Genomic DNA, 23920 nt, shown 5'->3' on the forward strand with positions numbered 1-23920 from the left:
AGCTTATTTTAAAATGACTGTACATTACAATTATCAGGGAACTATCTTTTAAAAAATACCAATGTCTGGGCCCCAGCTCAGGAGATTCTGACTTCATTGCTTTGGCATGAAGTCCAGGCACATATTTTTAAAGCTGCCCAGGTGAACCCAGTGTGCAGTCAGGGTTGAAAACCACTGTTTTAGAGGTCTCCGTCAGGTGCCCCAAACTGGAAACCATAGGCCAAATCCAGCCTTCACGAAAGTTTTGCTTGGGCTGCAAAGAGTTTTTGAAAAATTTGAAATGGCTGCCAACATTTACAGATTGGGAGACTTCCCACGAAAATTTGATTTTCTAATTCCTCTTGAAAGATGAAATGAAAGACAAGGTGAGGTGTTTTCTGCATGGCAACTATGGTATGACAAAAATAAACTTGGTCTCTGTCCTTGGTTCCTGGCACAGAACTCTTAAAACCGTGGGGCTTTCCTAAGTGATAGGAATGTCTTCTGTCATGCATAACTGATCACGTTTGACTATACCTGAGTTTATATTAACGAGGTAACTCAAGGTAAGACCCCTAGATAGCTTGAGAACAGGGCTGGCCACCAGAAGGACTAAATAGTTAGAGGGCTGGAGCTTTCAGGCCCACCCTTCAGCATCTGGGGATGTGTGAGGGGCTGGAGATTTGAGTTCAACCCCAATACAAAGATTTAATCAATGGCGCCTATGTGAGGAGACCACCATAGAAACCGTTGAACAACAGGGTTTGGAGAGCTGATGGGCAAGTGGACACACTGATGTGTTGGGAGAGCAGGACACCCAGAAAGGGCAGAAAAGCTCAGAGCCATTTCTCCCACCCCCACCTTATCCTATGCATCTCTTACATTTGGCCGTTCCTGAGCCGTATCCTTTATGACATACGGGTAAATATTTAAGAGTTTTCCTGAGTTCTGTGGATAGTTCTAGTGACTTTTCAAGCCTGAGGGGTGTCAAGGGAACCCCTGAATTTGTAGTGGGTGGGACAGAAGTGTGGGTAGCCTGGTATCGCATTTGTGGTGGTGTCTGCAGTGCGGACAGTCTCGTGGGACTGAGTCCTTGAAGCTCTGAGGTCTGCTGACAATTCTGAGTAGTTAGCATTAAACCTGACATGAGTTGCTGGATACCCGGTTGGTGTCAGAGAAGTGGATAATTGATGTGGAAAAATGACACGTATTCAATGTTAGAAAAATCCACATATTTGGTGTCAGAAATGATGTCAGAAAAGAGACATCACAGCAAAGTTACTCAATTTGAGCAGCTGCTTTCTCTAAACAGAGCCAGTCTGCCATCTTTCCAACCCACCTGTGTCCATTGCCATCCTGAAGGAGAAGTGGCAGGTGGTATTTATTGCTGACTCTGCACTGTTTTCTATTTTTAGTTTTTAATAGTGGAGTCAAGAGGAAAGAAAATTAGTTAACTCATCCATGTGTACTGATATTTTCTGCTTAGCCCTCCCCCATGTGTCTTCTCTGCTCTGCTCTACGCCCCAAAGAAGTGACCCTTCCATGGACTATATCATCATTGCTCTGTTCCTTGATGGTCTGTATTGCCGTCACCACTGGAGGACTGGTAGAAACAGAGAGAGGTCTGGCTGGCCCTCCTCATCCTCTCTGTTTTGGCACCACATCTGTCTGGCAGGGGTTACATTCCTCCCTGTCTACGGTGCCTCTAGGCGGCCCCTCCTCCGAGGCTTGGGCACGCAGTTCCACCTGCCATCTGCTCTCAGGGGTAAAGGCTTCCTTCTGCTGCTCATCTCTGGTATCTCAGCATCCCTTCATCAGTTCCCTTAACTCTGCCCACACTTCTGTAAATAATCCTTCACGCTAGTCTCTTCAGTTGGATCATTTGGGCTGAAACTCTGTTTCCAGCCAGCACCCTGATGGCTATATCATAAAACTATCAACACCCGAGGAAAAAAATGATCTCTGAGGCTGTGTATTTCAAGAAAAATGTAAGAAAAAATAAGTTTACTTACACTTAGTCTGGAAACTGCTTCTTTCAGATTACCTGCCTACCCTCAGCTGACGTCCCTGTCTGGGTGCATCATAAACTAAATCTATTTTTTAACCATAGGTTAAACATTTTCAAAGGGACTTTGGTAAAGAAATGGAAAAACATTCAATTCAAAAATTAAAACTGAGATAAAGAAAGAAGTATAATATGTTCAGGTCTAGAAAAATTTCACCATTCAATGCAACTGGAATGCATTACCACTTTAAACAATCTTTTTGAGCTACAGCCATATTTCATTCATTATTAGACATTACTACCTATTACCTTTCTCTTCTTTTTTCTATACTATATCAACCTTGCCTTTTTTATGTTTCCCAAACATGAGGAACTGGCCCCACCTTGTCTCTCCTCCCTTTTCCTTTGCTGGGACAGCTCTCTCCCCTCTCCAGCCCCACCAGGGACTCTCACACTGGTTTCTTCTCATCATCTGCATCTTGGTTTAAATGCTCTCTCCTCAGAGGGCTTTCCTGTCCTTTACCTCAAACCCCTCCTTTTGTCACATTCTCTATAGCACCCCTATGCTTTATTTTGTTTTTATAACACTTTAGTTATTTGGTATTAATTGTTGATACTCATTTGATATTTTACGTTTGATGACATACTTCTTGTGTCCCCAGTCAATGAAAGCAGATATTGTGTGTGTGTGTGTGTGTGTGTGTGTGTGTGTACACCTCTATCACATCTAGCATAATTATTGGCATATTAGTAATGCCCACATATTTACTGGGTGAACTGAATGGATGTATGAATGAATACAGTTACATATCAGGAAGGGAGGCTAAAAGAGTTTAAGTAACTAGTCCAAGAACACAGAACTAAGTTATGTTATTTTTGACCATAAAGCCATGTTTATAACCACACATCATGGATGTTAGGTTGGTCCAACTCACAGAAAGCTGAGTGTGATATAAAGATATTAAATAAAAGAGGCTCACATATGTCCTCCAAATGGTATTTTGAAGTCTTTCTTTTTATTGGCTAGAAGCCGACAACCTACCTGAAATCCCCACAGCCTTTAGGGCCTGAGAATCTCTGTCAGGGTTTGTGCTTAAGGAAAGTACAAGGTAAAGAGATCTTACAGACCTTGAGCACAGGGAATGGCCTCCATTTCCATTCTCAAGGAAACGAAGTTCTCCGATTTCAGTTTCACAAAGATAAATAATATTCAGAACTCTCCTCCCATCCCATGGAGGGCTGTCTTTGGAAAAACGCCATTCCAATATCATAATAATAAAACAATAGACTTTATGTTTTTTTCTCTGCTAAATTTTTGCAAAGGCATGTATACAGCAAGATTGAAGGCCAGGAGATTTCATAGTAATAGATTATTCAACGCAGTTTAATTCACTTGTTTGTTTGGTTGATAGGTTGGTTGGTTCGTTTGGGTTTTGAAAGCCAGGGCTCCAAATACATGGAAAAGCAGGTCGAGTGTTCTGCCTTCTCTAACCATGACCACGACTTTCTGATGTTAAAAGGTAGAAAGACAAAGAGGCAATGTAAAGAAATGATGAAGATAAACTCATAAAACAAGAAAGATAAAGAAGCTAGAGGGTGGACCGGGGGTTTTCTCTTCAGTGGATCACATCTGCTGGCAATTGAGAGAGGAATTAAAATTACCAAAAGGAATAACAGTCCATCTTCTCTTTAATCTCAGCAAACACAATTGTAACCTGTATCTGTGCAAACACAGCTGTAGTTTGGCTGTTGCTAATCACTAAGTTTACATTTTAGAGATTTTCTTTGCTCACGTTTGATTTCCTAGCTCCATGCATTTGAGACAGTAATGGCAAACGAATTGCCAAAAGAGCAAGGAAGAAATGTTAACACAAAGATGGACTTAAGGTAGATATGATCGAAATACATTCCAAACAGTAAAATCACATTTAGGTGGGTCTGATGGTCATTTTAAGGCATCATATAGTTGCCTACAAAGAAAGTATTGGCATTTGCCTCATAATTTTAAAAAGTTTCTTTACTTTCTTTATGTTTATTCTGAATCCAAGTTCTCTTTCTATTTCAGGAGATGGGAGAAGATAGGCATCGGAAAGTAAATCAATAAAATTATAATGGATATTCAAAGTAATTAAAAGAAATACAAAGCTAATACTTTCAATCTATTTATCCTAATTTTTAATAATCAGGCTGATATTTTTCTTCCTATAACTATGATTAATTTTTTTTTTTTACTTAGTGAAAAGAAAGAAGAACTGAAATGATTTATTTGGAAAACTTAGCCATTTGGTAGGGAGTGGTAGAACACAGGGCTGCCCAGATGTTAAAAGTCATTCAAACAAAACTCCATGAGAATCAAATTAAGGGTACTGAAGAGAGGTGAAAAAAACTACAGAATACAAAGGTCTCTGTGCTCAGCGGTCTCTCACGCTCTTTCGCTCACCGGGGGACAGTAAATGCTCTGCTTAAAGAGGTTCTGTGTTCCCAGATGTTGAGGCTGGATTAATTGTGAACGCTTACCCCTCATCCCTTCTCTACTTCGGGTCATTCTTTACTTGCCCCTCATAACACTCGTTCAGTGTGATTTCTGTTAGACAAATGGTCTCATGTTTCTGGGAATGGGAAGCGGATAATGTGAACACAGAGTCCTGTCCCTCCAGACTCAGGCTGATTTACGTCCTGATCCTCACGCTGGAAGGCAAGGTAGTCTGTTGGCACCCGCGAGCTCTGCAGTAGTGGGTCTGACTGTCTGACTGTCAGCATTCCCACCATGAACTTTTGTTTTTAGGGGTTTATGACTTGGCTATAAAATGCTGCCTGCAGGGGGGTGGATCTTACAAAATTGTTTTATGTTACAAGAGAGAAAAAAACATAATAGTAAAATAAAACGAAAGGTCTGTAATTTCAGACACTATCTAGTGCTTCTGGAACTTTAAAAAGCCTGTAATTGTGCTGTCTCTGCACCCTACTGGCGTCCAAATCAATGCTTTGAAGTTCAGTGGTTTAAATATAAAACGAAGATACCACCTTTACTTTAAAGAGGTGATTATCAAAGAAGATGAACGTATAGCTCACAAGTAAAATAATAATGGGGGTTTTCTTTTGAGTGAAAGGAATTTCAGGATCTCTTGCACATGAATCAAGAACCACATCTGAGATTTTGTCCCGAGATGGCAGTGTAGAAAGACCTTGAGCTCACCTCCTCTCATGAGCACACCAAAATTACAACTATTTACAGAACAACTATCAATGAAAAAGGCTGTAACTTACCAGAAAAGATCTTTCACAACTAAAGATATATCATTATTTGTTTTGTTATAATCCTTGTGATCTTGAGAACATGGGCTTACATTCATCTACACCTGAACCTATAGGTAGGTTCTCCTGTTAACCTTCTGAGAGATATTGTACGGGATTTTAAACTTCTCTGCCCTCATTTTTTCTTTAACTTTTAAATGTGAATAATAGTAATATAACAAAAACAAAAAAAAATTAACTCAAAAAGCCAAAAACAAAAAAAAAAGAAGGAACTACAATGAGACAGGGAGGAGGGGTAGAGTCATGGTACAGTCAAGACCCGTGCCCCACTGGTGGGTGAATCACAAGTGGAAGGATAATTACAACTCTAGGCATTCTCCCCAAGCAGCAAGGGGTCTGAAACCCACATCAAACTCACCAGGCTGGAGGTCCTGCACTGGGAAGATGAACCCCGAGAACGTTTGGCTTTGAAGGCCAGTGGGGCTCACTTTCAGGAGACCCAGAGGGCTGTGGGAAACAGAGACTCTACTCATAAAGGAGGCACACAAAATTTCACACACTCCAGGAACCAGGGGAGAAGCAGTCATCTGAAAGGAGCCTGCATCAGACCCACCTGCTGATCTTGGAGTCTCCTGGAGATACAGGAGACAACTGGGACTGCCCCTGAGGACAGAGCTGCTGGCAGCAGTCATTCCTGCGAGCTCGCTCTGCCACAGTAACACTGGTGCTGGAAAGTGCCATCGTGGGTCCTCCCTCTAGTTTATTAGCCTCAGGACTCAGCGCCGTCACCACCCACCAGCCTGCGGCACCAGTACTGGTGCCCCTCAGGCCAACAACTAACTGGCAGAGACACAGCCCCACCCAGCAGCAGACAGGCTGCCTCAAGAGCCCCTGAGCCCACAGCCACCCCTGGACATGGTCCTGTCTACCAGAGATCCCAGGACCCAGTCCTTCATACCAGTTCACAGGGACCAGACCTGGGATCCCCAAGACCCTGCAGCCATAGACTCTGGTACTGAGCTTGCCCTGCCAAGCACCAGCCCCAGGACAATCTCAGCCCTGTAGCCCACTGTGGCAGGACCCACCCAACAGCACCAGTTGGGAACCAGCTGGCCCCTGGCCCCATCCACATCTCACCCCATAGCCAGCTGTGTCAGGAATCAGACCTGGGACTCCTGGGTCCTGCAGCCAAATCATAGGACATGGCTCTGCCCACCAGTGAGATGGCACTAGCCATCTCACTTGGCTTCACTCACTGGTGGGCAGGCACCAGCCCCAGGATCTCCTGGACTCTGACTCTACCTACCAGTGAGACAGCACTAGCCCTAGGTCCCCTAGGGTTCCACATCAGCCACCTCATGACCCATCCCTGCCAACCAGCAGCCAGCAGTGCCTGTAAAAGGCAGTACCTGGCAATCAAGTGGACTGGGTCCAGCCATGCCTACTGGACCACCCATAGGATGTCTCCTACAAAGTGGGGAAACACAACCAACCTAACAGATATGTAGAAACAAAAACGGAAAGTTATGAAACATCAGCCAGTAGAGGAACATATTTCAAATGAAGGAACAAGATAAAACCCCAGAAGAAGAATTAAGTGAAGTGGCTAGTCAATCTACCTGAGAAGAAATTGAAGGCAATGATCACAGAGATGATCAAAGAACTTAGGAGAGAATTCGTATTGTTAAAATGACCCCAGTACCCAAGGCAATCTACAGAGTCAATGCAATCCCTATCAAAATACCGATGACATTTTTCACAGAACTAGAACAAATAATTTAAAATACTTTATGGAAACATAAAAGACCCCAAATAGCTAAAACAATATTGAGAATGAACAGATCTGGGAGGTATCATGCTCCATGACTTCAGATTACACTACAAAGCTACAGTAATCAAAACAATATGGTCACACACTAATGGCTACTTCACCTACAACAAAGTTGGCAATAATACACAACAGAGAAAGATCTCTTCAACACGTGGCACTGGGAAGCCTGGACAGCTACATGTAAAAAGATGAAATCAGAACATTTTCTCACACCATATACAAAAATTAACTTGGAATGTGTTAAAGACCTAAAATGTAACACTAGAAACCATAAAACTCCTAGAAGAAAACACAGGCAGAATACTCTTTAATGTAAATCATAGCAATATTTTTTGGGATAATTCTCCTAAGGCAAAGGAAGGAAAAGTAAAATAAACAAATGGGACCTAATTAAACTTAAAAGATTTTACACAGCAAAGGAAACCACTGACAAAATAAAAAGACAATCTTCTGAATGGGAGAAAATATTTGCAAATGATATGACCAATAAGAGGTTAATATCCAAAACATACAAACAGCTCATACAACTCAGTATCAAATAAATGAGCTACTAGATTTAAAAATGGGCACAAGAGACCTGAATAGACATGTTTCACAAAAAGACACAGAGATGGCCAACAAACATAAAAAGATGCTCAACATCACAAATCAGCAGAGAAATGCAAATCAACAGCACAATGAGATATTACCTCACATCTGTCAGAATGGCTATCATCAAAAAGAACACAAACAACAAATGTTCCACTCGTGTATACATCAGAAGAAAACAAAAACATTAATTCAGAAAGATACATGCACCTCAATGTTCACAGCAACATTGTTTATGATAGCCAAGACATGGGGACATCCTATGTGTGTATCAACAGATGAATGAAGAAGTTTATATATATATATATGTTGTTTTTTTAATATTACATTCATTTATTTTTTATTGACATATAGTTGATTTACAATGTTGTGCCTATCTCTGCTGTATAGCAAAGTGACTCAGTTTTACACATATATATTGATACATTCTTTGTTTTTTTCATATTCTTTTCCATTATAGTTTATCCCAGGAGATTGGATTATAAATTGTGTGTATATATAATGAGTGGATCCTAATCCAATCTGATTGATGCCCTTTTAAGAGATTAGTAGCAAACACAAGGGAAGACCACGAGACCATATGGGAAAAGAAGACCATCTACAAGACACAGAGAGGAAACCAAACCTACTGCCACCTTGATCTTGGACTTCTAGCCTCTAGAACTGGGAGATAATAAATGTCTGTTGTTTAAAGCCACCCAGTCTGTTGGATTTTGTTATGGCAGCCTGAGCAAACTAATATATCAATGCTTTGTACCGAAAGTCTTTGTTTAGAAAAATAAAAAACAAAACATAGATCTTCTTAGAAAATATGTTCTCTTGATGAATTTGAAATATGTTCCTTCCTCAGCAGGAGCACAAATGAAGGAGAAACTGATTTGTTAGAGAGGTTTTAGGGGGCAGGGGTGGGTGCAGAACCAAAGGCATATACACACTGTGTGAAGTGGAGCATGGCAGGTTCAGTGCCTCCTGCACTGGCCAGACCTCCGACAGCAAGCTGTACATTCTCCAAGAATGACTATGTAGGCAAATCTCAGAGACCCAGTTGTTGCGATTAGCTCTGCCCTGACCATGACAATCAACGGTTAACAATGTTTTGAGAACTTGAATGCCTCATGCATACATTTAAGTCTGGGAGATGTTTTTCATTCTGCTGATTTCTCCTCAAATCTTCAGACATATATTCTGCATCGGTCTCCCAGTCTAGTATGTGTAGAACATTGTGGTGAATAAAAATAATTTTAAGACATGGCCCATGACCCCAAGGAAGTCAAGTTAGAGATCAGTTAATAACTGCATTTTCTTGTCTTTCCAAGTGGGTTCACAGAGGTTAGTTTGCGACAGTTTGTCCAATGATGGCAGGGTTCCCCGTAGGGGGACACACCTGCCTGCAAGGGGCTGCCTTCCACATGACACTAACATCCATCCCTTCATTCTTGTTGAGCTGGCTCAAGACACATAAACACACCCAACCGTGGAGACACAGCTTTTCCTTTTCTTCTTTGTTATTGAGCAGTTTCTTTTTCCCTGTAGTTTCCTTAACTTTGTTTTCTCATGAAAGCACAGCAGGTACAACCATTTAAACTCCATTGCTGGCTGAGATCCTCTTTTGTAAACATTCTCTTAAAGTTGAAAAGAAAACTACGCATCTTTTTCCAACAATGAGAAAAGTGCAATTTGTTCTTTTCTGCTTTTTTTTTAAAACATCAAAAACACACAGCCAGGGCTCTTACATGTAAATGCCCTCTTCACCTCCCCCTTAGATTTCTGAGTTCCTTGGGACTCCCCAACAACTCCTGCTTCTCTAAATCTTTCCTCTCTTCTCTCTTCCCCTGACTGAGAAATTCTACCATCTTGCTCTTTGGAAATCAATGCTAAAACATGTGGATGCTTTGTTCACCCCATGGGGGCTTTAGCTGGGGTGCTGGGCACTTACTACCCCTAACAGAAATTGACAGTATCTGATTTTGTTGATCTACAGACAGAGAGGACTGGGAAGGGGTTATGCATACCACTATAACTTGAGACAGATATTAACATTCTATGTACATATTTTACAAAGAACAACATATTTATAATTACACTGGAATTCTCTGACTCAACGCAAAGATACAGAGTCAGTTTGATAATCTACTTTTCTTTGAATATTCTATATGCCAACACTATTCTAGTGTTAGAAAGGGATAGCATTAAAAAGGAATAACAAGGGAAGAGCAGGTGTTTTACCTGGCAAAGCCAACGCCTCTGCTGACTCCATTAGCATCTCTTAGTATTCTTGTGGAAATGACATGTCCAAAGGGTTTCAGCATATTCTCAAGTTCCTGTTCATCCATAGAAATGGGGAGATTTGAGATGTATAGGTTTGTTGGGTCTTGCTCTTGTTGCTAAGGGAAAAAATAAACACATGTAGTAAGTTCTGAATATTGAGAAACATTGTACAAATGGATACATTTTGCTTACACTGCCATCTAGGTTCCAATATCTAGCATGCTCTTGAAAGGTCTTTCAGTAAGGGCAGTATTTCTTTTCACTGAACTCATTCTTGCCAGAATGCTTCTCATAGAAACAGCATCCTCAGTGAAAACCAAACTTTCTGTCTAGCCTTCCTTAGAAACGGTTAATAAACTTTTATTGCAATTGAACTAAGGTAAATATGTATATTCTATGGCCACTAACTAGTGGTTTTATTACCACTCTAACTACTGTCACCACTAGTTACTAATGTTGCATTTAGTGAGTGTTCATAATATGCTAGGCACTGTTTTAAACACTTGATATACATTATTTCATTCAATATTTCCAGTACGAATAATTGTTGCTACTTTACAGCAGACAAAGTGGTCCTGAACTTAAGTTATACAGCTCTTAAGAGTCAAAGCCAGGGCTGAAACCTGGGGGTATCGCCAAAGTCTGTGGGCTTCCCTGTCTTGCTACAGTGCCTTCCACTGGACCAATGGGGAGAAAAGAAGTGTGGTCCTAGGACAGCATTTACCGTCAGCCTCAGCATCAATGGGGAACGTGCTAGAGATGCAAATTCGTAGGACCCACCCCGGAATCAGAAACTTGAGGGTGGGCCAAGTGATCTGTGTTTTGACAAGCCCTCCAGGTGATCCTGATGACCACTCAAGTGTGGCAATCGCTGCCATAGACTACAATTAAATATTTATATATGAATGAGATTATGAAGCAGTAGTACTTAAATAAGCTTTGCTTAATAGAATGGGAAATCAAAAAACTGCTAGCATTATTGCTAAGTGCATGAATATTTTCTATTTCATACAATGAATTGGTAAGTTGGAACTTAGTTGTATGCATGTCTCAAAGTACAGCCAAAAGCCTGACATGATTGACCATTAATATCAAAATAGATCCAATATTTAAATGAACTGTTATATTTTAACCAACACAACAAGTTTAACTTCAAGAGGAAACATGATTAAATTGGAAAAAGCAATTCTGAAGTCTATGGAAATGACATTATGTAACAGTAAAATATCTTTGTGAAGAGATCATATATTCTGTAGTAAATGTGAGGTTTTAAGCAAAATGAAAAATACAATAAACAAAATTCCAAATATTATTGCAGGTCATGAAACAGTTTTGGCATGAAACTAAACTCCATTACTTTTAATAGCTCTTAATATTCAGACAGGTCATAATATTTTTATTAAGCTTTGAGATGAATAAGATCTATTATTAAGTTCTTTTTGAAACATAGTTCAGTTTCCAAACTTTCTGATCACCATGAAAAACTGTGCAAATAAACATGTAAGCAATCAGGAAAAGACAACACAGTTTTAGTATTTAGGAATAATGTAAATGTAGAAACTGTACAACTGTAGTCTCTCTCTCTCACAGACACACACACACACGCACCCACACACATACCACTAATTAATGGCATGATCCTAGAGAGAAAACAGAGATGATATTATTTTTTTCTAAGTGGATATGATCCCTGCCACCCTGCGGGGGTGATGAAAAAAAAGAAAAGAAAAATTGGTGTTTAAGATACATAATAACAAAACTATATATATACAATTTTCAACTGTATATTATTTTACTACCCATCCTTTCATTTTAATCTTCACATCATCATTCCAAAGGGAGCTAGGCAAATATCATCATACTTACTGGATAATGAGGAAATGCAGGCATGAAAAGTTCACCATCTCACCCAAGAACAATCCAATAATTAGTGACAGGGTTCACATTAAATTTAGTCAGATTTTCTACCTTCCATCTCAGTGTCTTTTTCCAGCAGCTCAGAGTTTCCGAAACTTCAATCATTTGCATATCATCTTAGAAAATTTGCCAGTCGTGTACTACAATTTTATTTACTTAAAAATTTTCTTTAAATCAAAATATCTCTGGGCTTAAGTAAGTCCATTGCAAAAGATAATATTATATTGCTACCATAGCTAAAAAGCCAGTATCACTTCACATAAGTAGGTTACTATCAACATTGGTAACAAATTCATATGATTGAATTATATTAGATACTGTTTGTTTACAGAAAATTGTGACCCTGGTGGTTGACTCTATCTTAGTTACAATTGTGATTCATAATTGAGAGCTATTAAGTACACTAGGACCAAACAGAGACTTTTTCCTGGAAAGAATCAGAATTGAGAAAAAGTTGAGAAAAGAACAACTTTCTTATAATGTGATTTCTGGAGCTGTCACCTTAGACCAACTCAAGTTCTAGTGGAGTTCCTGCTAAACCCAGAGAATGGGCTATAGCACATGGCAGTCCTATACCCCTTCATCCTTAATGAGACTAAACAACCATAAGCAACCACCCCCACCAGTGCAGCATCCTATACAGATCTAGTAGCAGTACACCAGTGTATCCTGACTCAAATCCATTTCCAAATCCCCCAAATACAGAATGCACTGCAACTTCTCCAAATGGTGTGCAATTAATATACAGAGCTTAGTCCACAGAGATTGTGCAGTAAGCTATTTTCTCAGTCAAAATTCAAATAGCAAGGCCGATTCCTTAATCTGTATTCACAGAGACAGTACAAAACTGCAGAGTGTCATTCCTTCATTTGTATTCATAGAAGGAATATAGCGTTGAGCAGTGGTATTCATTAAGTAACTCTCTCCTTTGAAATACAAGTCTTGAACATATTTGTTGACAATAGAATTTAATTTCTGCGTATAATGAACTTTAAAATAATATATAATTCATATTTTTATTTTCAGTTTTATATTTGTTTACCAGGTTTCTGTAAATAGATGGTCTCTTTCAAAGGTTCTTTGGCACTATGAACTTAAAAGAACATGCCTATTAAATTTGCAGAAAAATAACTCATGTGACACCTGCAATCTAGATTCTTTTTTAAATCTTTTTTTTTAAACTTAAATTTTCATGATCATTTAGCTCCAGAATGGACCGAAAGGGACATCTTGTCCAATCTGATTACTAAACAAATGGGAAAAACAAAAACAAAAACAAGCTAAAATAGTGCATATGACTTACTCAAGGCCGCCTAGCTAAATAGTAACAGGCTAGAAATAGAACCCATGTCTTTTCATACCTGGTCCAATGCTCTTCTCAAGTCTTAACACTGCCTTTCCTCTTAAATGCCAATGAATATCAGCAGATTGTGGTTCAAAGGAATACTTGTACAGATAAGAATAAATATCTCTGAATGCCTTATTCACTTTAGCTTATTCATGAATTAGCTTTAGTTACAGAGTTAAGGCTACAAAAAATAAGGATTCCTAATCTTAGCATATCATACATCATCACTGAGTGAATACTCTGCAGTGTATGCTAGTCTGTAAAAGTATATGACTACAATTCATACATCTATTACATTTAATTGACCGTGTCACCATAAGTAACTCCTCCGTTTTGCTCTGTTTCTGTATCTTTTCATCTGTATGGGGATTTCTTGATTTATTATTTAGTTTTGTCAAAAGATTGTGAAAAAGATAGAACAGTTTATTCTCCATTGTTACTGGGAGCAGAGGCCTTGTCATTTTATGTAAGACTATGTAAGTTTTTTCCCCTGAAATGATTTCATTTTTTTCAGATTTTTAGTGTTAGATTTATTGGCACTCATATGTTTTTTTACAGTTGAAGACAACATCAGAACATTTGAAGGAAGCTTAGCAAATGAATACAAATGGAGGACAAAATTATTGCTCATATATAGATCAAAGGTTATATCTGGGGCTGTGTGTTTTATATACGCATTATGACTATTATATATATACATGATTGTGGAAAAGGCAGCTACCTTTGAAGAAGATTTCAACGCTCAATCTGATAATGCTCATGCTTGATGAAATTATATTTAAATATTCAGGAAGTAGTTATTGGCATTAGGAATTTTAGAGCAAAGATTTTCAAGCCACCTGTGGTGGAGACCATTTTTATTTTCAATCTGCCACAAACCAGTATTTGCAAAATATTTATATTTGTCAAAGTTAATAGAACAAAATTAAAAGACACATAAAATGCAAGTTGCAATTTTTTATTACTACATTCAACAGACCAAAATTACATTTGGATAAATGTCATGCTAATGTGAACTTGCTATAAAAGGTTTTAAGTGCTTATTCTCTGTTTCTGTATGTATTTCATTGTGAACAAATACTATTTGGTGGATTAAATTTTAACAGTGTTTTAGGGGACTCTGTTTCAATTTTTACATGATAATATTATTACCCTATAGGTCTTTCTACATTACTAGTTTTTGCCTACTTTATATACTATCAAGTATTTTTTAAATCACAAAATTCTGTGTAATCAACTTATAGTCACTTTCAACTGTTAGGTGGACAAAGCTGTCTCAAGATGAATTGTCCTGAGCAGTGGTGACAAAATATCCTGAAATATCCTGAAGATATTTGAAACAACTCTAAAGCAAACGCGCAACTATAACACTTTAAAAAAAAAATGAAGGGGATGTTCATATAGACTAAAGATAATATTTCCTTACATGCAGCAGAGTTTTCCACTATTTAAGGTGTTTCAGGGGCATTTATTTTATTTTGTATGGCCCTTTATAATAACTCTAGGCAGTAGATAGGGCAAGAGTTATTATCCCCCCTCTACAAATGAGAAAATTGGTTTTAAGATCTCAAGAGGGGTACCAAAATCCCATGGCAAGTAAGTGAATAAATGACATCATAAGTGATGCTTTTTGACTCTTGATCTGGTACCCTTTCTACTACAGTACACCAGCCCTGGGGATTGCCTATAAGTACTGCTATTCAATGGATCTCACTGGTAGAAAGAAAAATCAATGGGGAAACAAAAGCGCAATTGTTTTTTAATGGAAAAGCCTATTTTAAATGCTGTAGCAATTTAAAAATTAATAATAATAAAAATGAAATGTTTTCCCTCTTCCTGAAAACTGAAGCAGGGAGTCAGAGCCTCCTGTGTTAACAAGCTGCCCTAAAGGCATCAGAAGTTTTAGAATTAGTTTAGCACTAACTTTGTACACAGATGTTCTTACCTTTCCAGTAACATCATCAGTATGTTTGCTGCACGGCTCTAGGAGTTGCAGCTCCTCTAAGTGAGATCTGGAGGAAGCCCCGGCCACTCTGGACATACTTGCTTCAGTACCATACATGTGTGTGATGATTAATTTTATGTGCCACATGGACTGAGCCACAGGATGCTCAGAGAGTTGGTCAAACATTATACTGGATCTACCTGTGAGGGTGTTTCCTGGCTGACTTTAACATTTGAACTAATTTATTGACTGAGTAAAACAGATTGCTCTCTCTAATATGAATGGGGCTCATCCAATCAGTTGAGGACCTGAAAAAGGCTGAGCCTCCCTTGAGTTAAGTTTAACAGACTTCAAGCTTGCGGCATTGTTTCTTCCCCGCCTTTGGACTCAAACTGAAATATTGGTTCTTCCTGAGTCTCTAGTTTGCAGATCTCAGATCTTAGGACTTGTCAGCCTCCAAAATCTGGCAGATTCCATGAAATAAAGCTCTTCATACACACATGCACCTCTTACTGGTTGTTCCTCTGGAAAACCCTAACTAATACAAGGTGTTAATTTTTTCAAATTTCTTTTGCCATAAAAGTATAAGGGCATATGCTCAGCTCTGGCCTTCACAGTAGGACTTCTGTGTTCCCTAGCCACAAAGTCATGGCCTTGGACCAGATAAAAAGAGAGGGTCAGGGCCTTCCCCTACTATGGGAGCATCCATTTGCGGTAATGCATTAAAGACCATTAAAGGGAAAATAAAGACAGCCAAGAAGTAGGCGTTCGCCCCTAAATGGTGGCCAGTAAACGTGTCCTCTGTCTTATTTGCTAAGCAATGAAGGGGGGTACCCTCTGTTTTCAATTGTCTTCTCCCTCTCCTAAACACAAGAAGGTGATTTCTCTTCCCCTCCTTTCACATACTGATGGAGTCAGAGGAGGACATCTACCAGTTTTTCCTTCCAAGGCACCAATAAGAACAATTTCCCTAAAATAAGAACCCAATAAGAACAACTTTCCTAAGGAACACATGTTCTAAAAGAAGGATTTCATTATCTCAGATTGCATGTAAGCACAGCAATTGGAGTTCTCATCCCCAGTTTCAGTTGGGAAGGGGGTGGTTATTTCTGGATAACACACTCAGCAAAGAATGAGAAACTGTTTCTAGGGCCAGGACAACCTGAACATCAGGTTGTGTGTGTTAGTTTTTAAGGCAGGGCTGGCTTAAAGCAGCCCTCAGATTGAGATGAGCAGTGAAGGGCTAAGTGAGCCTTGAGTCTCCATGACTGAGTTGGAGTTACCTGTGGTCCTGTGCCAGGTGACCAGGTGGGATCCTGGCTCTGCTTGACTTCTCCCTCCACATGACCTCATGAGCTCAGCCCAGTATCACCTGATGGGATGGTTTCTCCTGTGAGAAAATGCTAGATTAACATTTTACAATATTGAGATCTCTCTATAGTTTTATTGTAAGGTACTGCTATATCACAAAGACGTATGGTTTTGTACTCAGGGTCCTGATGGTCAAAAGTGAGAACAGGAAACAAAACTATAGAGAAACCAACTCAATATTGTAAACAAATCACACCCCTTTGCCTCAGACTCATTCACCTCTCTGAAGGGGCTCTCCCTGCTGTGAGCTCCCGGATACAAAGTTGTCACCTGATTTGTTGACAATGACCATGATTCTCCTTCAAACAGCTGGAATTCTGGAAGTGGCAGGAACACGGCCATACATTTGCTGTGGCACCCTATTAACGTCTTCTGGAATAAGCACCACAACACACACAAAGACAGAACAGACGCAAACCATTTCTGTGCCTTCTGCCTAGAATGTGACCGCTTAGACTTGTTGAAGCTCACAGGTATGTTGGGAACACATACAGATGTGCCACCAAGCACGTTGTAAAGATATGAGGTGCAAAGAATCCTACTTGAGGACGACCATTCCCTCTGTGCTCTATGTCAGTGACAGCCCAGAGCCCAGCACCAGCGGTGACTCCTGGAATTGTGCAACGGAACTCAGGTGGCAAATACTATGTCCCATGAGGGTAGGGCAGTCTGATAAAATACAGGACATCCTGTTACATTTGAATTTCTGTGTGAAATGACACAAGACTTTTTTAGTATACGTGTAATAGCAAAGAAAACATCTGACTCCATATTGGATTGCTTCTTTTACTTTAACCTTTGTGTCCTGTTGCTTTTACTACAAGTTAAGAATGTTGCCTGTAGCCTGATATGTACAGGATAGTCCATTCTTATGGTTCTGGCCTTTCGAGTTATCACACTTTCCATTCATACGGAGATAAAAAGTTGCAGGAAAGAGAATAACCTTTGTTTTGTTGGAGGTTTACAGAAACATCATGACCAGATCTACCTAAACAGCAACAAGAGCAAAGGATTCTGGCACCAAGAAGTTTGCAAGAACCAACCACACCCCTTCCCCTTTAAGTATAAAGGAAGCCTGAATTCTAATTCAGGTAAAGTGGTTCTTTGGGACACAAGGCCACTATCTTCTCAGTCTGCTGACTTTCCAAATAAAGTCACTATTCCTTGCCCCCAAAAACTCATCTCTTGATCTACTGGCCTGTCGTAGGTGAACAGTATGAGCTTGGACTTGGTAACGTAAGTATGTCCCAAATATTGCACAGGACATAGTCATACTAAAATATTCATTGCTACATAGGATTAATATTATTACCAAGTCATATAAATTATTTGCTGTTATATACGATTCATATTATTACCACTGCATGGCACAATATTATCTAATATTTATTTTAAGCTTACTGTTTGCCACATAGTAGGTTTTTAAATTATTTAATTTCATTATGGTTCTATTCTTAAAACAGCCCTTGAGATACATATGGTTAATGTCCTTATTTTACATGTGAGAAAGCTGAGGTTATAAGAAGACATGCAATCGTCCAAGGAGAATTCAAATCTCGATCTATTTGATTTGGAGACCTGAGATTTCAACATAACGCAGTGTGTTTAATGGCTGGCTCACAATTTTTTCTGAGGATCGAGGTGCAGGAGCCCACAGCGGGTGGATTTCTACAGGTGTTCCGTGTGTAAACCTACTTGGAAGCACAATTTACCTTTCTAAGAATGGAAATCCCTTCATCCTACTGAGGGAATGAGTTCACAAAAGACCCAAAATTAAGTTTTGTTTTCAAGGCTGGCACAATAAAAATTTCTCAAGTTCCTAAGAAAAACACATCTGGCTAGTTTTCTTCTAACCTCTATTAACTAAGGATACATTTTAAAAGTATATGCAACTTATACAGAAAGTGAAAAATGACAGCTTTGTATATGAAATGTTGCTGTTGTATTGCTGTTTTGCTTGAATCGACTTTTATTTCTAAATTGTCCAATGTCAATTTCACAGGAAACCGGCTTTGTAAAGCCATGCACATTTCACACAGAATAGAGAAAGAGGATGCAGTCAGCTCTCCACCAGAACCTTTTTGAAGAAAACAGATTCTGCTGTACATTTAAATCCTGCCATTCTAAATGAAGGATGCCATATCCTAGGTTTATTTAATCATAGTGTTTCCTAAGAGAGCTGGAAAAGGCTGCAGAATGTGTGGTGGCCTACGATCTTTAACATTAGCTTGGAGAAAATGTGTGTGTGTGTGTGCGCGCGTGTGCGTGTGTGTGTGTCTGTGTATCACCATGAAAACTGATGTATCAATGCAGGAATGAAGCAGGTAGGTGCTACCATTTTGCTTCATTTCTTGCATTTCTGGTATTCGCATTGTGATCTTGGTAGAGAAACAGCAAACAAGAGATACACAGTAGATTGCAGGTGTTCAAATAAGATAAACCACTTTACCTTTGCAAAGCATAACTTCCATCATCAATGCCAACTTTTATCTGGCATATATATTAATTGTGATTTTCTTAAAACTCATCAGTGGGAAAGAGGTAAGTCTTATTCTTAATGTGACTCAACATGGAGTTAAATGATGCCAACAAGACTTCCTGGAAGACTGATGAGAAAAGCATGCAGGCATCCCCATTTCCCCCAGTTCTGTCTCCAGGAGCCCTGGCACCCATGCCAGCACCCCTGAGCAACTGGGGGCCTCAGGGTCACCACACTGATCCCAGTCAAAGCCACTCATGGATTTATGTACCTTGACTCAAGCACTTTGCTAAGTGGATCATCTTCTTATTTCTTATACTATTGACCATTCACTCACTCACTCATCAAACGTTTAATCCCCTAGTCTATACCAGCCACTGAGCTAAGTCCTGACAACAGAGACACGATGGGCCACGATTCTCCCCCACTATAGAGAGTTCAGCCTCGCGGAGAGTTTACAACTAAATTTCACTAATAAAAGCTAATTCTCATTAGCAAACACATTAGTGCAGCCAAGGATGTAGACACCTGCCTCCTATACTCTTACTGTCCATAACTTGAAATTCTATTTTCCTCAATATGGTGATTAGACAGTCTAAATTATTTCTAAATGGTGTCTCAATTACATTATGGACACAAAAATTAAATCTCAAAATATATAACCCCCTAGGATACATTAAGCCCTAAGACAATCAAAATTTTCAATGTGAGTTCAAATATTTCTATATTTCAATTTTAACAAAAAAATTTTTTTTAATTTTATAAACCTCCATAAAATGTTGGGTAGGAATAATCTGTAAACAGATAGTGATGTGGTGACTGTCATTTACCAGTTCTATGACATTAACCAGTTATAATTTCTTAGCAAATTTCCTGAACTGTAAAGGTAAATAATACTAATAACCTCAGAGAGTCATTATGAGAATTCAATGACACAATACACTAAAAATTTAGTGGCGTTCGAGACACACAGGAGACAGTCAGTAACTCATTATTCTTTCTATAATTATGAGTAATTATAGAAATAAAGAAATTTAGGACATTGCAGAAGGACAGTTACTAACTAAATGTAAGTCATGTTCATAAAAGAGCAATTATTGCTATTTAGAATCTGTCCCGTTGCATTCCTCATTGGTGCAAAAACTTACTAGACATTATATTAAATTATGTGGAGGTGGGCATATTAAACTGATGATGAGATCCTTAAAATGTGGTTGCCGCATCAGCAGGAGAATCTACAAATATATGGCGGGGGGAGGGGAACAGAACACTCTTCCTATCATTTATGAGCTAAAAAGATTAATGATTTATTACTAGGCTCATTAATCAAAACTGTGTGGCTTTTTTTTTTTTTTATTTTAAGGAGCAATTCCACTGTTGAAGTCAATTGGCCCACCAAAGCTCTTACACCAAAGAAGCTGCAATGTTATTCAGACTTCCCTGGGAGTATTTAGAGTATAAAATAAATGCTATTATTCAGAAGATTCCAAATTGCTAAGCTTCTTAAATTCATACAATTGGGAACCTGCAGTATATTAACATGCTGAAACTCTTTAAGAGTCTTTTTTCCCCGGCTTTAGAGTCATTGGCATTCTCAGTACAGTACATTCTCCACTTCAATGAATCACTAAGGCAGAACTGGCACCCACCCTATGAGACAGTGGCTGCTTTTGCTGCATGACACCTGAATAGGACTGCAAAGTTAGCTCGTGTGGTGTGCGGAAAACGAGAGGAAAGAGAGGGAAGTTTATAGCCATCATTTCTCTTTACCTTGTTAGAGCTCTATTTAAAACATTCCAAAATACATATGCAAAATGTTAGTAATGCATTTAACCCATGAAATTAAATAAGAATCTATGAGACTGATTTTTTTTTAATTGAAATATAGTTGATTTACAATGTTGTGTTAGTTTTAAGTGTAGAGCAAAGTGATTCAGACGTGTAATGGTTAAGGTTAGGGAGATATATATATATATATTTTTTTTCTTTTTCAAATTCTTTTCCCATATAGGTTATTACAGAGTATTGAGTAGAGTTCCCTGTGCTATACAGTAGGTCCTCATTGGTTATCTATTTTATATATAGTAGTGTGTATCTGTTAATCCCAAAGTCCCTATTTATCCTTCCCCCCTTTCCCCTTTGGTAACTATAAGTTTGTTTTCTATGTCTGTGATTCTGTGTCTATTTTGTATATAAGTTCATCTGTATCATTTATTTTTAGATTCCACATATAAGTGATATCATATGATACTTGTCTTTGACTGACTTACTTCACTTAGTATGATCATTTCTAGGTCCACCCATGTTACTGCAAATGGCACTATTTCATTCTTTTTCATGGCTGTGTAATACTCCATTGTATATATGTACCACATTTTCCTACTCATTCATTTGTTGATGGACATTCAGGTTGCTTCTATGAGACTCTTCTTATGCAACTGAATAACTAAATATATGAGGGATATTTAAAATAGAATGCAAACTAATAACTGTAGAGTGAATGTTGGAATTACAAAATCACTACTTGGTAACAGTAACTGTAATAACTGACAAACAAGAACGATCAATAAACGTCAAAACAAGTGAGTGAAAATTTGATGAGAACTAGGAACTGCACATAATTGCAAAGAAATTTCCTCCAAAAGTTACTAATTACAAGGGGCAAATGGTAACTTTTCCACGGAGATACCTTGCAGACAACATCTTTTGATCAGAGTCACACCACCAGCATGAAGCAGTTGGACATCAGGTCTGCCCCGCCCCCCCCCCCCCCCCCCCGCCCCCGTGTGATGCACCAGAAGGACAGGACTGCTCTGTGCCCTTCCTTCCAACAGTGAAAACTTGAATTCACTCATTGGAAAACATGAGACAGACCTAAGGTGGGGGACATTCAATGTACAATTGAAGAGGAAAGTTAGAAACTTACACTCAGCTGAAAACAACTCCATGCTTGTTCTGCTTTTGTGAAATATGCTTGCTGTGCGGAGACTGAGAAAAACAGGATGACCTAACAATTCAGTGTGACTTTAAGATGTTTTGCTAAAAAATGGAATGTTCTGCACCTGCTCTTGGAAGTTTCTGTTTGGAAACTTCCATGCTCTGTAAACATGTGCACTATAAAAGTAAAGCTCACCCTGAGTTTGGGGCCCAGAACTTTGGAGCGTTAGCTTGTCTGGAGCCGCCGGCTTAATAAACCTGAGTTCTCCAACCCTCCGAGTGTGGTGCTTGGTTTCTCGATGGACCGATTTCTGCAACACAATAATTGGCCTGTAATCTTCAAAAATGTTAAGATGAATAAAGACTGAAGAAGTACCATAGGTTAAAGGACACTAAAGAGACGTGACAAGTCCATGTAAGGACGAATACTGGATTGAATCCCAGTTTCTGCCCTGACCAAATGCTTGCTTATTATAAAGATGTTAGTGACGTTAGATTAGACATTTTTAGTGTATCAATGTTAATTTTCTGATTTTGATCATTTTATTGTGTATGAATGTTCCTGTTATTAGGAAATACAACTGAAGTATTTACGGACAATGGGATATCAAATCTGTAACTGTTTCAAATATTTTAGAATAATATTATTATGTATATATTTATAGAGAAAATGGTAGAGCAAATGTGGAAAATGTTTAATATGTGGAAAATCTGGGTGGATGGTGTTATGCTACTTTTGCAACTTTTTTGGTAACTGAAATTATTTGAAAATGAAAGTTAAGCAGCTGCAAAAATAAAATAAGCAAGCTATTAATCTTGATAGCTAAAATCCAAAAAATTAAATGTTTATCATAAGTACTTCACCTTACAAAAGAAACATAATATACATTCTTTGTCTTGCATGCAAATTGCACTCCCTGAAGATAGAAAGAACAAAAAAAGTGGAATTCAGCATTTGTTTCCCCAAATACAATGCGATTCTTACAATCAACAACACCCTGGACAGTGACCATCTGTTTGGCTCATGTATACTCCTAGCCCCTGGTCTCCAAGACAAGGATTTTGTAAATGTTTGCCTAGGTAATTGAACAGAGAGAATGGAGATTCAAACTGGATCTCAAGACTCTAGAAACAAGACAGCATAAAAAAAAAGCCAGATAAATTCTCCTTAAAAGCAGACATAGTTCTTTTCCAATACCACCGTCTCTCTGTGACGCTGGTAGATTTCCTCCCCATAGCGTAGCCCACATATGCACTATCAGGACCCCTTCCTCATTCGCAGACACGAAGCTGATGCTGTTGAGAGTCTGTAACCTCAGACACAGCACGGAACAAGGAGGTGGTTACTGTAGTTGAGTATTGCGTGGATCACAGATCCTGAAACAAGGCAGCGCTGCCCGTCAGGAGACACCTAAGCAGTATCTGGAAACACTTTTATTTGCCACAACTGCAGTGAGGAAGCTGATGTTGGTATCCCATAACATGCAGGAAAGCCCTCTACAACAAAGAATGGTCTGTGAAAGACAGTATGTGTCATGCCAAACTTGAGATACCCTGGTATCAACCCCTTTAAAGTGGGGAAAAAAAAAATACATATATATGTGCGTAAAACACTGTTATTATATATCTATCCCTATATATCATTATACAGTTTATATAAATATACATAATAGGCTCCCAGTGTTAATCTGGTTATTTTTATTAAGAACGTAATATGTGCAAACATTTAATCAATGAAGTATATTTATATACCTCTGTTTATAGCTCCAATACAACTAGTAAACCAAGTGCATAAAATTGCATAAAAGCAAAGTTGCATAACCACTACAATTTAATTAAAACATTAATGTGATATCACAGAGGATGTCATTTTGCCAAATCTAAGTTGCCACTTGCCACATGAACATGCTACTAACTGCAGCAGGTATTTTTGTAGTTCATGGGCTATGTTATTTTTGCCATGTGACATTCTGATTCTCCCATCAATTTCTCTATTT

The 23920-nt window shown here is 38.8% G+C and overlaps 1 protein-coding gene across 7 annotated transcripts in view; it reads right to left on the bottom strand.

Moving 5' to 3' along the window:
- Positions 1 to 23920, bottom strand: part of RBMS3 (RNA binding motif single stranded interacting protein 3) — a 707061-nt gene that overhangs the window by 255204 nt on the left and 427937 nt on the right. For all 7 annotated transcript variants that reach the window (XM_057698459.1, XM_057698462.1, XM_057698461.1 and 4 more), the window contains exon 5: positions 9885 to 10042. In XM_057698459.1, coding sequence (XP_057554442.1) covers positions 9885 to 10042 — 158 coding nt within the window. The remainder of the gene's footprint in view (positions 1 to 9884; positions 10043 to 23920) is intronic.

This window comes from Hippopotamus amphibius, chromosome 11 (genome assembly GCF_030028045.1).
Source record: "Hippopotamus amphibius kiboko isolate mHipAmp2 chromosome 11, mHipAmp2.hap2, whole genome shotgun sequence".
NCBI lineage: Eukaryota > Metazoa > Chordata > Mammalia > Artiodactyla > Hippopotamidae > Hippopotamus > Hippopotamus amphibius.